At 37.9% G+C, this 15,508-nt stretch overlaps 1 protein-coding gene across 1 annotated transcript in view; it reads right to left on the bottom strand.

Annotated features, from left to right (window-relative positions):
• The window catches only part of znf827 (zinc finger protein 827), a 72,533-nt gene extending 57,227 nt beyond the window's left edge, over positions 1-15,306 (bottom strand). The window contains exon 1 of the mRNA XM_024259404.2: positions 14,933-15,306. Within this exon, the coding sequence (XP_024115172.1) occupies positions 14,933-14,975 (43 nt within the window). The 5' untranslated portion in view covers positions 14,976-15,306. The remainder of the gene's footprint in view (positions 1-14,932) is intronic.
• Between the last annotated feature and the right edge of the window lie 202 nt (positions 15,307-15,508).

The following is a 15,508-nucleotide window of genomic DNA, read 5'->3' as shown; positions in this document are numbered from 1 at the left end:
ACCGTATGTGTTGTCAGCTCAGAGTTGTAAAGGGCTGTAAGCTAGCGGGAGAAATGTTCAGAAAATCCAAGAGAATTCAGTCTTGTTGCTACATTTCCTTCTTTAACTATGCATGTTCAGCACAAAACACTATTTTTATGAAAAGAAAACTTCCACAAAAAAAAAATGGAAAGTAACTTTTCAAGGTCTAGGAAACCAGCTTCTGAGAACAAGGATCTTAAAATGCAAAAAAAAAAGAAAAAAAAAGGCAAACCTACAATAACACTAAAAACCTGTGGGACTTATTTAACAGCAAGTGTTCAGAGAGCAACAATCAGCTTTAGCAGGACTTAGAAACAAAGTCATTGTATTCACATGAATTTGTATTAGATGTCTTTTTATTTTACTCCACAATCAGAACAATTCGAATATAGTATTATAAAGGATCTGCTAAAGTATTCTTTCTGCTTGCTGCTGTATTTAACCTTGAGATCTTAACCCTTCTGTTAAGTAACTTTTGCTGTACAAAAAAAGATTAAAGCTGGTCTCTTAGGAGTACTGGACTCAAAATCATTTGTTCTTTTTATAGAAGGAAGTTACCTACCAACAAAAACTGCAATTAAGGTCATAAATGAAAAAGGAAAGATAATTTACTTATATAAATAAGTTAGCTTATATTGCATGTTTGAACTACTTGATTTATGAAGAAATCGTGCACTGTGAAAGTAAACTGCCATTGTGATATACTGTAGTCTTTATTTGGGCACTAAGGAGTCTGTATGGAAGGGATCACTAACACTATGTCTAACACCAATTTTAAATACTTAAAAAAACACTGTTGCTAATCAGACAAAGTTTTTTTTTATTATTATTATAAAGTAGAACTACTTACAATGCAATTTAATATCCATAATTTAGGGTAGTGGGATTACATCTTAGATACAAAAGGCTCACTGAGTTTTTGAACAAAATATTATAGTTGTTAATGTTTGATCAATGTTAGTTTAAAAAAAAAAAAACATACCGGTAACAGAAGCCAACACTTTGTCCACTTGATCTTAAACTGAATAAAGCCACATTTGAAAAGTACAATACAAAACCTACAAGAGACTCTACGCATATTTGTAGAGACCATTCTTAAAATCCTATTTTAACTAATATATTTTCAAAAAGTAGTAATTTTATGATTCATTTTTACAGTATCAAAGTTCTGCCTTATAAAATATTTATATATGGGTTATTTTACAAAATTTAGTAAATCTGTCAGCATATTTCTGAGTAAAACCTAAAAATCAACTGTTATGGGGAACAATGCAAAGCTATTACCATTCACTAAACCTTGAATGTGAACGAATTCATTAGTTTTTAATTTAAAAAACAAGTGAGTCAAAGTGTCATTTGTATATACTTTCAATAAAATAAAAGAAAAATGGCTTACAGACTGAATAATTCAATTGTTCTAACTACATTTTTTTGTATTTATAGCTTTACTTAGTAAAGTGAAAAAAATCAAAAACATCAGAAATTGCAAAACCTATTTATTGTTTCCACAGAAGCTGTTTACCCTAAGCTTAATTTTCTATGATATAGACAAAAAAATCATGTATAATGAAATATATAGCTTTCATTTTTAAATACTAAATTAATAGGAAAAAAGTCAAAGTTCAGATTTTTTTTTCATACAAATAAATCTTTTTTTTAATGTTAACACATTTCTATCCCACACTTGTAAATCAAATTTCCCTGAGAATGATGGCATACGACAAAAACATGTTGTCGTCATTCGATAATATTGTAATCTTGGTTTGAGCCCCAGTTTTAGTCAGTTGTATTCACTAAAGGTACCATTCTAAAAGCACCCATAGTTGGGTTTCTTTGCCTATTTATGGGGAACACAGAGTAGAGAGGCAATTTTGCATTGAAAGCTCCTATCACAAAGGATGTCTAAATTGTTTCAGTTATAATGTGCATAATGGGTTTTGCAACAAAACATGAAAGCAAATGTGGAGATGCACAGAGCGCATCTGCGGCCACAAGGTGGTACCAAATAATCTGCCTGAGCTGTGCTGATGCTCTCAAGGTGAAAGTTCAGAGTGGAGGGCAGAGCTGCCGCTCCAAGAATATCAACGTGGCAAAAGTAAAACAAGAAGAGGAGGAAATGAAAAAGTGTATATTTAAGGCATACCGATAATAATTACCTGATCATGATTGGACTTTATCTTATATTACATGGCACATATCTTTAACTTATGTCTCATTTCACAGTAAATGACTTCTCAATAACCTCTGTGCTTTCTCCACACTTCCAAAACAGCAAATAGTAAAAGGGAGGGTTGCAATTTCTTACACAGCACACTATTTTCATAACTCAAACTTCTGGCATTGAAAAAACACAACTTTAATAGAATAACTTAAGGCTTTTAAAAGAAAACTCAGCTTTAATAGATAGCTATTTGATAAATAAAACAAGAATTATGCTTGTTTTTTTGTTAAACTAGTGCAACACGGTCTTGTGATTCATTTTGGATGACAAGGAGCAAAGGCTCTGAACTAGGCATTTCCCAAACTCACTTCAGCAGAACGATTTCCGTATGCAAACTAAAAGCACAAAAAAGTATTTTAATTCAGAAAAAATACAAGGGGCAATGAGGTGAATGCTGGTGAAAAGTCTTTTTCAATTACAAATATCCAGTTTAGCATAATTACCAAAAAATTAACACTTGACAGGATTCATAATTTACATTTTGCAAACCTGTGTGTGGCAACAATGTTAGGAAATGTTTGTAAAATGAAACTAAACTAAAAAACAAAAGGTGGGAAACAATGGTAAGTTTACTTTTTCATGAAAAGCAAATATGAAGTCTTGGGGTTATAAGGTTCTCCTGATTTCATGAGGAAAATGTGTTGGTCTTCATGGAAACTTTGGCAATTTAGCTTTATCTGACAAAGCGTATGCACATTCGACTCTGCTTTTGGAAACCGAGAATAAGCAAAAACTTGCAGAACATTTTAAATTATCCCATATAACAAGAATAAGCTTCAGCAACAGCAGGATATTTTTATGTAAAAAAAAAATGCTGGTGTCCAGTTACTGTTCCGCATTAGTCCCCTAGGATTATCTTGTTGGGTGTTTTCTACAGATTGCCATGGTAAAAGGGTTCATTGACCCTAATTCATAAACATGAATGGTTTTATAACACAGCAAAAAGAGCACGAAAATGCTTTTTTTTCTTTATATTTACAAATCTATTTTAAAGGTATTTTGTAATTTTAAAAAGGACCATCATTTAGGCCAACTGACAAACCAAACTGTATTGCTGGCTCACAAGATTCTACAAATTTGAAGAGATGTGGATGCTGCTCTATTTCCCTAAAAAAGACGGGCTAAGTCCATAGAAATGTGTCAGTTATCACTGTGCCGCATACTTTTCAACCATTCTGAAGCTCCTCATAGAAGCAATGTGTGCTTCTGTGGAGGAAAGTGGGAGAGTAGGAGGGTGGATAGTGGGTGTGTACAACCTTCATGTATTGTTTGTAAATCAACCAGCTGGCAAAAAGGGACACTTGGCTCTAAACCAGCCACAAAAGCCAGGAATATACAGTAAGGGTCCAAAGAGAGATGGGGCAAAGACAAATCTGTACGCACACTTATGTATTTAAATGGACAGTGTACCGGTGCAGAACAGACAGCATCTATTAGAGAAGAGGCACTCAGAAAGAACAGCAGGGAAGAGGATCAGAAAAGAGAGAAGAACCAAAAACAGAGGAAAATATTCAAAATGATGGGTGTATTTTGCAACAGAGGTATTTCTTTGGCAAAAGCACTCAGGGCAGTGCTGGCTCGGCCTGATTTCAGCCTGTCAATTATGACAGGGACAATAACCAAAGATGGTTCCTGGTCCCTACCCCAGGAAAAGAGAAGCCGTTTTATGCTATTACATGAAAAGAAAGAAAGAAAAAAAAAGGAAATGAGATAGAAAGAAGAAGAAGAAACTCAGTGGCACAGCAGGAAATGCTCACCGCTAACCTAATTGACATGCAGGTCCAGGGAGAATGGTGGGAGAGCTTATTCCATTTCCAATCTCCATGTTAAATGGTAGCTGGGACAGCTGATGGGAATGAGAGGCAGTAGGCACATTTGGACCAAACAAGATTCTTCGAGGTTTATGGGCTCTGTGTTTCCACAATGCACAAAGCGGATGCAACCACCAGCTCCACGAAAAGAGATAAGGGATGTGCACATCTGCTCAGATAAACAAATAAATTAAATTTAGTAACTGAATTTCAATTAAAGGCACAATCTGCCTCACACTCCAGCTTTGTCTATATTTCAAGAACTTAAATTGTTGATGAGCTCATAGCTAAGTTTCTTGGACCAATCAATAAACCTCCAATCTTCAGGGAAAGACTGGTCTACTTTAGAACAAACTTCCCCGCACTTTTGCAAGAACAATAAAAAAAATAGTCCAAAAGTTCAAGAAACTAAGAAAAGAGTTCCTACTGCTCAACTGGGACTTTTATCCCTCCTATACTGACCTTACCCTCTCATCTAAACAAATACCCATATCCCTGCTTTCATGGAATAAAAAGAGCACTGACAATGTAAATCTTAACCTAGAATTTACCAAATTTTACAAGCCATGCATGCAGCCATTTACTCAGTGAAGAATGTGCACTGCAACCAGCCCTCACAGGTCTATGTGGTTCTGTCATAACTAGGTTGTGACCTGAGGCTGCTGTATTCAAAGCTATCCTTCACCCACTGAGTCTGTTCTGTGGCATAATGATTGCTATGACAACCATCACTTAAAGCCACGGGTAGGTGGAGAAGAGATGTCAGCTTCTTGTCTTCTCTTCTGATGATCTCATTTCTGGCTGGCAGGTACAGCAAGGTCAAAACACTGACAATGGGAAAGCGACTGCATGCTACAAGCAAACGGCAAAGCAGACTTTCCAAACAATTACACAGCCGCATCAACAGATAAATGCTGTCAAAATCAATGAAGAGGGCAGTTTAATAGGTAAAAGGCAAGTGGACAAAACTTTGAGAAGAGCAGGGTCAGAGAGGATCAAAGAAAACCAGAAAAAAACAACAACAGTGGAAATCAGAGCTTGACATGTGTAGGAAGCAATGGCTACTCCAGGCTAACTATGAACATGTCCGGTAGTGCGTGCTAAATTGAGTTTTTGAATTGTTTTTTTGGGAGGATTTGAAATTATCTGACAAACCTTTTTGGGCAAAAATATACCTGCTGCTGACCACTCCCCTGCAGAGTTTAAGAGATTAATGGCAGCAATCTGAACCAGCATGGCCTCCATTCACAACAATTGTTGGGGAAAAATAAAACTGACAAATGCAGCATGGGCTGTCTCATTTATTTCTTTGTACAAGTGCTTCTTATATGCATTCCTTTATTGATCTAGTCCCCCAATGCCTACACTTTCAAAAGGTTACTACTTTTTGGCTGTAAAAAGATTACAAATCCAGTTGTGTGATTAATCCTATTAAAATTACAAAGATTAAGTCAGGTGATCAAATGTCCTTGCTAAACAGTGGCGCCAAAAACACATCTGTCTTTTCAAGAACCAACTACTACCCCAATGTAAAAACCAGGGCACAGTTTGTATGGAGCACTGAATTAGTCAAGATGCTCACCTGTACCTTAGGCGTCATAAATAACCTCACAATCCGACAATGGCTTCTTTGGAGATGACATCACATCAATGATTTTAACTTCCCAGGATTTTTTGTCCTGCTGCCAAACGCTTCCACTCCCCTTTTAGAGGTGATATATTGTTTCCCTAGAGAGCTGTCACTGCCTTATAGCCCTACAATGCTGCGTCTGTAGTGCACACCCCCCCATCTTCGCTATACTTTTAATCTCTCAACTGAGCTGATCCTGTGTCCCAAAAAGCTCCAGATGGGCTGCTGTTTGGCCAGCTAGTTGAGGACATTAGCCCCTGCTTTGCTCTTGACTGCCTAAATGTGCAATGTGGAAACACTTTTACACTGTGAGGAGAGGGGGGGTGGAAGCCTGGCTAGTGCACTAAAGGCTAACAGGAGCCAGGCTGTGATTCAGAAGGGAATGTGTGTGCATGTGTGTATAAGAGGCCTCTTGCCCTCCTCTACCCACACAGGAAGTGAGGTCATCTCATAGCACTGTACCGTGCAGTGTGTTCAGCAGGGGCCACGAAGATCAACGTGTTGGCCAGCCTCCTAGCAATTGCACACACACTGACGACCTACATTAAATTAAAGTGTTTCAGAAGCATCTTATTGAACAGTCGATGTGTAATGCACTAAAGTAGTGTGTTTGTGTGAAGGCTAGAAAAACAACAACAGTTTACATAGATTTATAAATAAATTTAGATTTCATCTTGTGCCAAAATGCTCCCAATTTCAAGCGGTACTTAATGGTTTTCAGCGTGCTCCGGAATTGGGTCCCGGGAGATGCTCTTTCATTTAAGACATTTTTTTTTTAAGTACTTAATCTTAATGTAATTTTGTGTCTTTCTAGGAGTGATACGTGATACAGAAGCAAACAATAAATCACATCCCTGTTTAAAGCAGGCGTCTGGCACGACCGGCCTGCTTCAGCTCCCCAGACCACTACCTCCTCCGCTGCCGCCTCCTCCACTCTTCTCATGCTCACCATCCCTCATGCCTGTTAAAGGCTTGTCCTACAGGGCCTGGATGCACTTGTGTGGTACAACAACAGAGAAACCGCCCAAAGCTCTTAACAGCTCTTCCTCTCCATTTCCTCCCTCTCTCCATCTCCACTGCTACCACCACCAGTTCCTCTCTCCCTCTCTGCTCTGTCTTTCCCAGCTGCACCGGCGAGCTGTTCCGTATGAACTGCTGCCAGCTGAAAGCCTGCTACTCCTGTGAGATTGCTATTACTCAGTGCAAGCAGGGCTCTGTGTAGCCAAAGGGCTGCTCTCTGAGCTGTAGATCTCCATGTTGTGACTTGTCAACACAGGAAAAAATCGTTACCGAGACAGAGGCACTTCCATTCCACACAGGAGGGGTTCTGAATGTGACCAAACATTCAGGCAGGTACTGTACTAGAGGTTTTAGGATGACTTCTGATACCTGACTTTGTATTGCAAAGGAGTAGATGCTCAGCGAGGGGACTTGTGGACTATTAAGGCTCTGGAGATGCTAGCACACCGCTAATAAGATGTATATTTAACAAAACAAGAAGTAAGATCTCTGTATTAACACTAATAAATGCAGCCACTGTGTGAAAAGTTTCATTAAAGAAATACCAACTATTTCAAGATATACAACTACCCTCTAAATATATGTGTTCAAACATGTTTGTATTGTTGAGCTAAAGTTAAGAAATAAAACAAATAGAATCAAGGTAAAAAAGTAAGATGAACACTGCAAAGATCTTAACATTTTACATTAATCACGGTTTATTTAGTTAAAGTTACGATCGATGAGTTAAATAAAAGATGTGTTAACAGACAAAAAAATCAAAATATGATGCTTACATACAGTAACATCTAGTACTTCTCTCAAGTATGCCATAAACTTGCTTATACCAGGCGTTTTTCATGCCCCTTTGCACACACATAAGTTACAATGGCCTTTCGTTAATTTTCTGTTTAGACATAAACCTGACAAGTTCAGACTTAAATTTAGCCCAATTAGATTTTTTTTCTCTTTACCATCATATCTGATGACAAGCTCCGTATTTATTTTTAAAACTCCCGTTAATTTTCAATGTTAATAGTCAAAATATATGTTAATTAATTTACCATAACTTTCTGTGATTATCAAAACCAAAAAAAAATAGAGGCCTTTAACTTGACCCTTGAATTTCATCTGCCACTGCCAAACAGGTTGTATACAATTTTACAATAATCTTACCCTTGTCTACAGCCCTCCTGACAACTTCTAAATGCTTCTGGCAGACATGCAGCAATTCCATCAGTGGATCTGTCCTTGCATAGTTTATGCTCCATGCCGTTGCTTTATGAGAATTCCATGCTTAAGGTTCCCAGTTAAGTTTGCAAATCCCCCTTTTTATAAAAGTTTGGAACCAAGAGAAAGAGAAAGAAAGAGAACAACTTTGCAGTTTTATACAGACTTTAATGATTTCCTACTAAAATAAAATCTGTTGATTTTGAGGCCCCCAAAAATAAAATGTAGACACCAGTCCCTGTATACGGATGACACATTATTGATGGTAGTCAGTCATAAGACGTAAAGTTACTTTAAAAGCAAAACAAAGGTCCAACATGGCTGCATGTTGGAGAATGCACTTTCTGCCACGGAACCGCAAAAGTCGACACACTTTCATTTTCCCAGCGGTTTCATTTCACCTCTCAAAATTTAAAGTAGAAAAGGCGCATTAAAAATAGTTTTGTTCTTTTAAAGTAATTGCAAGACTTGTGGAAGTTTTCCAATAAATTCAAACACCCAGGACCCTTCCAGGGTTGGGCCTGGTGGAAAAAAGGAAAGCTTGATGAAAGTTATCATATTAATTTGCATTTTTGGATCAGCAGTTGAATCTTCTTTCTAAAAACAAATGTGAGAGCAACTCCTTAATACTAGCTGTTAAACATGTACCACTACTTTCAAGAGCATTGCGGCCAGGATTGCTGATTTTAAAAAAATGAATTTAATAAAAAGACATTAGCTGAATCAAAACTCCTCTTATTTTTAAATGTCATATAAGATACTTTTAAATAAGACTCCACCAATAGCCTGTTTGCATCTTTGTTATGTACACTGATTGCAGTGATAACATTTTATAAATTATTTAATTATGATGATAAAGTTGTCAGACATCACGTGTATAATATTCAGAGGCAAATACAAGCACATTTTGATAGCCACTATTGCCTACTCCAGGCATACCATCCAGTTTAATTGCAGAATTGACAACCACTTTTCCTCTAAATTGTTTTATTTTCTGTGTCTCAGACAAAATTCAATATAGCAAAGTCTTGGCCTGTCTGCTCTAAAATTAGAGTATCCGATGTCACTTCAAAAATATACGTTTTTTTTTTTAAGTTTGTTTGTTCACCTTTCGGCACATCCCATCAAGGGTCGCCACAGCGAATCAGCTGTCACTGATTCCCACAGATTTTTGTCAGAGATTTTTACACTGGATGTCCTTCTTGACATATATTTTGTCTGGGCTGGCGACCGGCACCGGGAGGCTAGGACTTTGGTCCCCATGTAGGTACATAGTTAGGCAGAAGGGTGAAGGGTCTTGCCTTAGGACCCACCCTAGGTGAAGCTCATTGCTCTCCCTGAAAAGCAAATTCAGGTTTTCTGCTAAATATATATTTTAAATATATACACATTTCTAGGTAAGGCTATCATAACTTTCATAAACCGGGTGACATGGAACAAGTGTTGTTTTCTTCCCCTCCGGGGACATTCCCTTTAGATTTTTGGCATCACTTCATAAGCAAAACAGTTCTTCCGCATGCTCCACAATTTGCAAAATAACATTTACAAGCTAATCAATCAAAATATTTACAGTTTACTAGTGTTCTTTGGTAACATTTGAAACAACTTGTTAGCGGCAGTCTCTGCAAAAGACAGATAAAAGATTGCAGGATTGTATGTGACTGTATATCACAAAAGAATTATTGTATGCAACTTTATTTTTCATTTTCATTTAATTTAGTGAGTGCTGCGTCATTATTATTGAAAACGTCACAGAAAAAATGGGTTTGTAAAGCAATAACAACTCAAAACAGAACGGAAAAATGGCTGGTTGGTAGTAGAGAGCCATTATCAATGAACTCTTTGAGCTTCTTATTTTTCTGAAACAGTCAGTCTTACAGTAATAATAAATTGGCCAGGGCATCTTTTTTTCTTTTTTTGTTAAACCCAAGTTGTAAAAACATTTATCACACTGCAATTTACGGCTCTGAAAAACAGTGCTTGGAAAAAAGATTTCTCCAGTAAAACCATTATTTTCTTCACATACAAAAGAAACTAGAGAAGTGAAATGAAAAGCATTTAGAATACAACTTAAAAGATCAATTTGTCAGTTTTAAATACTACGCTTAAAATACTACTCTCATCTTAATCGTCATTCAAACATATCAATTGGAATATGTGTTAAATCTTTGAAATATTCATTGTTATGACACCCTGTTCTCTACATCTCGAGTTTCTTTCATGATTTATAGAGTTTGTTCACTGCAACCTCTCTATCAAATGTTAGCTTTGAGTTTATCTGCTTTTTTTTTCTTTTTTAAAGCCCTTGACACCTATTGATGCAAAAATACAACAAACCATTTTGGCCCCAAAATCCCCTTAATTTAGCATCTATATAAAAGAAGAAAACTTAAGTGAAGTATTTGTTATGGCTAGAAATAAACTCAGGTATCATGAAGTTTGGCCAATTATTACCTTTTCTTTAAGCTAGTTTGGTAAAATGGGAGCAAAAGTTACAAACAAAGAACTAGTTTGCTGTTTTTATAAAGAAAAAAAACTTGAGCTCAGACTAAAAATGAGTCCCAGTGTGAAGTTAGACCAAAGAATAATTCCTATCAAAATCACAGTGGGCTTTTCTGACTCCAACTCCCTTGATATAATTTAAAGAACAGTATACATATCAAAATAATTAATTTAGGCATATGTAATAAATGAGAACTTTACAAAGGTTTTGTTCTTACATATTAGTTCACCTTTTGGCCCCTCGTTAGGAGCGACTCAGGTGGTTTGGTAGAGTTTTATGAAGGATGCCCTCCCTGACACAACCCTGTATAGTCACAGGAAGACCTATAACTTTCATATAACACAAGTGTCAGACAAAATCTTGATTTTTTGCAAAACACTCCAGTATACATATCTAAAACAGCAAATAAAGGTAGGATTTGTGTCTAAATATGGATAATTTTTGCTAAAACTAGCTACTTTAGTAAAATGAACCCCACAAAAACCTATCTAACAGTTTATTTGTGTCAAGTTAAAGAAAAATGGAAGTTAGCACTTTGTCTGATGAATGTAGGTCTGTTTTTGTGGCAAGATAACGTTGAAAATACAAAATACATTTTCCATGCACTATGATTCATTCCCAACCTCAAGCTTGTGCAGCGTTTGTTTATCTGTACACCCAACACTACCAGTAACCCTTACCCTCACCAAGCTGGGGGGGTACGAGAAGAATGACAGTTGTGTTTTAGAGTAGAGGGGTGTGTGTGTGAGTGGGGGGGTGTTCTTGGCACAAAAGTACCTAAAGACTTTATGCCAAGAGTGAAATGGAAACCTCCTATCATTTTCATTTCCCCCGTAATCCAATGTTTTTAGACCCCAGTCCTACCAAGGTCATTATAATCATAGCAAGTGGACGATAGCCAGCGACCCACCATTACTGTAAGGCGGGGAGCTGTCCAGTTAGTCGGTTATTGACTGATAAAAAAAAAAAAAGGAAAAAATGAAGTCTACAAATGTTGGCATCTCTTCATTGTAAGTGTATATAATCAGGAGAAGAGAGCAAAGAACATGAGTGCTCCTCAAACTTTGTGCTCCTCCAACAGATAATCCTGACACTAGACGAAGTGTTAAGGAGAACCCAATGATTAAATGAAACCACAACCACTTGTGCCTTCCTGCTTGGACCTCACAAGCTCAACTTTTCTTTACAAACTCTAAAAAGACACAAGGAAGAGAAAATAAGCACTTCAACTATACCTAGCTTTTGAAAGAAAGCAATAAGGCATCAAAATTACTTAAACAATAGTGCGGTGCAAGGTCAAAAAGAATGGCAGTTTTCATTGTGGCACCAAAGGTCATGTTTGCTTGTCAGAATGAAGGCGCCATACTGTAGTGTGACCTCCATAGCCAGATTATGTACCCTCAGACACACAAACACAGACACGCACGCACACAGGGGGCTGTGTATTCACTGTGACATGTGCGTGCCATGCTCACACACTTAAAGAATAGTCTCTTTTTTTAACAGTCTGTGCCATAGACAATAGCCAAGTGCACACAAGGAAACAAGACCCATATATCTGGGTCCTTGCTAAGATAAAACACCTCAAGCATTAAAGCCAGTGTATTAGCTTGCCCTTTTTCACCACAGATGAAGAGATTTGAAGCTTGATATTGTGCATGCTGGCTGGCACACCACCAGGGTGTTGTTGGCTGCATAATGAAAACACACAGACTGACAGAAGCTGGCAAGAGGTGACACTTCCATTCTAGAGTAAGAAGATCCAAAACAAAGTGAAGAAATCTTCTGACAAATTCATAAATTCTGTGACAGTTTGATAACTGAGAGGGGAAACAACTCCTAAATTCAAAAAAAGAGAGAGAGAAAAGAGCTTCAAATCATGCACACACATGCACAGCCACTCCTGACTACAGAGATTGTGTTCTTCTTACACAATGTTCTTACACATGTTTTATAAAAAGCGATAAAAGAAAGGTTAAATGGCATGTTTTCATTGTGCTTTGGATAGTCATGCTTAAACTAGATAATGTACTTGCCCTTTTGGCTTTTTTAATTAAGACTGGCATGCACACTTTAAAACATGGCTGTTTTAAAATACCAGCTGGTTGAGTTAGAAAACTTTAACACCCAATTAAATCTTACTGTAGGCTCTTACATTTCATTTTTTGAGAATACATTATTTGATCATAAAATATATATTTTTTATCACTAGTTTAGATTAAGGTTGTGCATATCGCAATACTTAATTTGGCAAAATTTGCATCGGTTTGAAATACTGCCAAGGCGATATTTAATTAATTATTTTAAAGCAAACATATAGTTTAGTCTTACTTTTGTTTTCCACTTAAATATTTCCTAAAATACTAAAAGAAAAGCACCATGAATTTGCTTGGGTAAAAGTAACTTGTTTGTTCTGATCATTAAATAAGGTGTATTTTACTTTTGTGAAAAATGTATTACTATTCAGATGATTCTGAAGTCATAATTAAAAAAAAGAAAAGTGAAATATTATCCGGTAATGTCTTGAAATATATCAGGATAGAGGATACACATCATATCACGATATGTGCATCGCGATACATATCACATCGCCAGACTCTTGCCAATGCACACCCTTAGTTTAGGTGCATGGTAGTTTAAAAAGTATTACTTTTTAAAATAGGTTAAATTATTGATGAATCACTGCCAATATTTCAGTAAATATAACAAAATATTATCTCGAACTGAAATCCCAAGTTTCTAAATTTAACCTCAAAACTTTAGTATTTTTATGCTACTGTTCCAAATGTCCTAATTTTTCCTCTTTTTGATCATTGTATGTACTTTGATAATTTAACACATATATAGTTTTTATTACATTATTCAAATGTAAGAAAAAGGTATGTACATATCTAGGTCAAAAAGTCAAGTAAAACAGATTTACACCTTATAAACGGCCACAATTTAAACTAAAGTTTTTGATTTTCAATTACTTTAAAAGCATCAGCAAGTGTTAAAACTAACTGTAACACAAGTTTAAAAGTTGGATACAAGGAGCTACTTTATTTTATCATTTATTTTAAGGACAGACTGGTGGCCTGTCACTGTCACTTTGTCCAACAGTTGCTGGGATAGGCTCCAGCAACCCCCATAGAACCCAAAGGGGATGGAGCAGGTTTGGTAAATGGCACTGCAACATCAAAAGGACTTTATAAGCATCATGGAAAGAGTCACAATTGAGCAAAACTATGACGGGTTATACTGTAATCACCACTTTCACACATTGAACTCACCGCCAATCACGCACATACAGAGAAAAACTCACTGTGTACCTCTATTAGTTACCACTGCAATTTTTTTCCAACCAACAAGTTTACCTCAAGCTCATGTAGAGAACAGTAGAAAATGTCAAAATTAGTGGTGATGCTGACCTCCATGAGGAAATGCACCAAAACCTTGATTGATTTACTCACTGAGCAATAAAAACTCTTTATTACATCGACATAGCAGTGTAACTAACAGCTGCTTGAAAATAATTTAGAGGAAATAATTAAGATAAAATATATGTCACTAATAATCATTGTAACTAACATGTAAGGAATCCTCCAGTGGACGTAGTGTGCCACTGCAGCTTTATCTGGACCCCATTAAGGCTCAATATCGAGGATATCGAGGGTCAAATGCAGAAAACTAAAGCAACTTCCTCCTAAATTAAACTGTTCGCGAAGTCAAATAGATGTGCGCTGCGGAACTGCGTGATTGCGAGCGGCGTGGTGGAAGCTTAAAGTCGTTTCCTTTTTCCCAACCGCGTTATTGATCGTAGTCTGTCTGCAATGAATGGCTGCAAAGAGAAGGGGGGAAAAACCCTGAACTTCAGGTGACCGACCATGGCTCTGACATAGCCTTCGTGTAGACTGGGAGGGGTAGAATAAACGTATTGACACGAAAAGGGGGGGTCGAGAAAAACAAAAATCGCCACACTTTTTCCAAAAGTCGACGAAAAAAAGAAGCGCGCGGCAATTTCAGCGACTTTGAGAAGCAAAACTGAGGCAAAAGTTGGACGTTTATAGCCGAGGAAATGAAGTTGCTACATAGCGCCATAGCTAACTCGGAGCACTGGGGTATGGGGAGCCGGAGTCTGGCTTGTCTGATCCGCCTGACCCTTCGTTTTATTGCGGCCAGACTCCCAGATCCTCCCCTTTCTACCCGAAAAGCGACCAAGCGGAGGCGAGCACAGTAACCGAAAACGCTCGTCCGATTCCCGCACACGCACAGCCGCCACATACGCCAAACTGACCGCAACCTTTTACCGAACCGGACCTTTATCGATTCTACTCTTATTAAAGCCACGTATCATTTATCTCCTCACAGCCTTTTTGCTAATGTTAACCCATCGCCAACAACATGGCTGCCTCGCTTCGGACCTAAAAAGGGAGAAATAACCTACGCCGAGCCTTTTGTCTGTTTCACCTCTATAACCCTAAACTACTGCGCAAAACACACGGAGAGCCGTGAAAATTCAACGAATCGAGACTTACGTGAAGGCAGGCGCTTGGGCTGCTCCTGCTTCCTCCTTGGCATTTTCCTCCGTATTTAATCACATTCTCGTCCTTGTTTGGGGATTAGAAGAAAAAAGGTTTTTCCCATTGAGACTGGAGGCGCCAGTGATGGCAGGGACTTGGTCGTGCACCTGGCTTTGCTCGGTTTTAAGTGTATTGTTGGGGGAATGGGAACACAGGCGGAGGAGGTGCCGCTGTTGTTGTTGCCGTGTCTTGACTATGGCTGCTCTCGGTGCAAGTGTGTCTCCGAGCCCCTAACTAACACTAATGCAGGGATCAAAGGGCAGCAACAGCAGAGCAGACACGCGCGTACAGTCGCAGGCGCGCGCGCTCACACAGACACACAGTAGTCCGCAAACGCTCTCTCTTCACACACACACACACACACTGTAGCGCGCACGCACACACACCGGAGGAGCTCGCCCCCGAGAGCAGCGCACGGACAAGGTGCCCCCAAGCTTTCAGGGGATATTGCTAAAAAGAAAATAAATCTACAGGCGCGGACGTTAACCAGCACAGGGACTACATTTGATGAAGTTCAATTGCATTAGCAGG

This window comes from Oryzias melastigma, linkage group LG1, assembly GCF_002922805.2.
Source record: "Oryzias melastigma strain HK-1 linkage group LG1, ASM292280v2, whole genome shotgun sequence".
NCBI classification, from domain to species: Eukaryota; Metazoa; Chordata; class Actinopteri; order Beloniformes; family Adrianichthyidae; genus Oryzias; species Oryzias melastigma.
The sequence above is the reverse complement of the archived record's forward strand: the minus strand, read 5'-3'. Positions and strand labels throughout refer to the sequence as shown.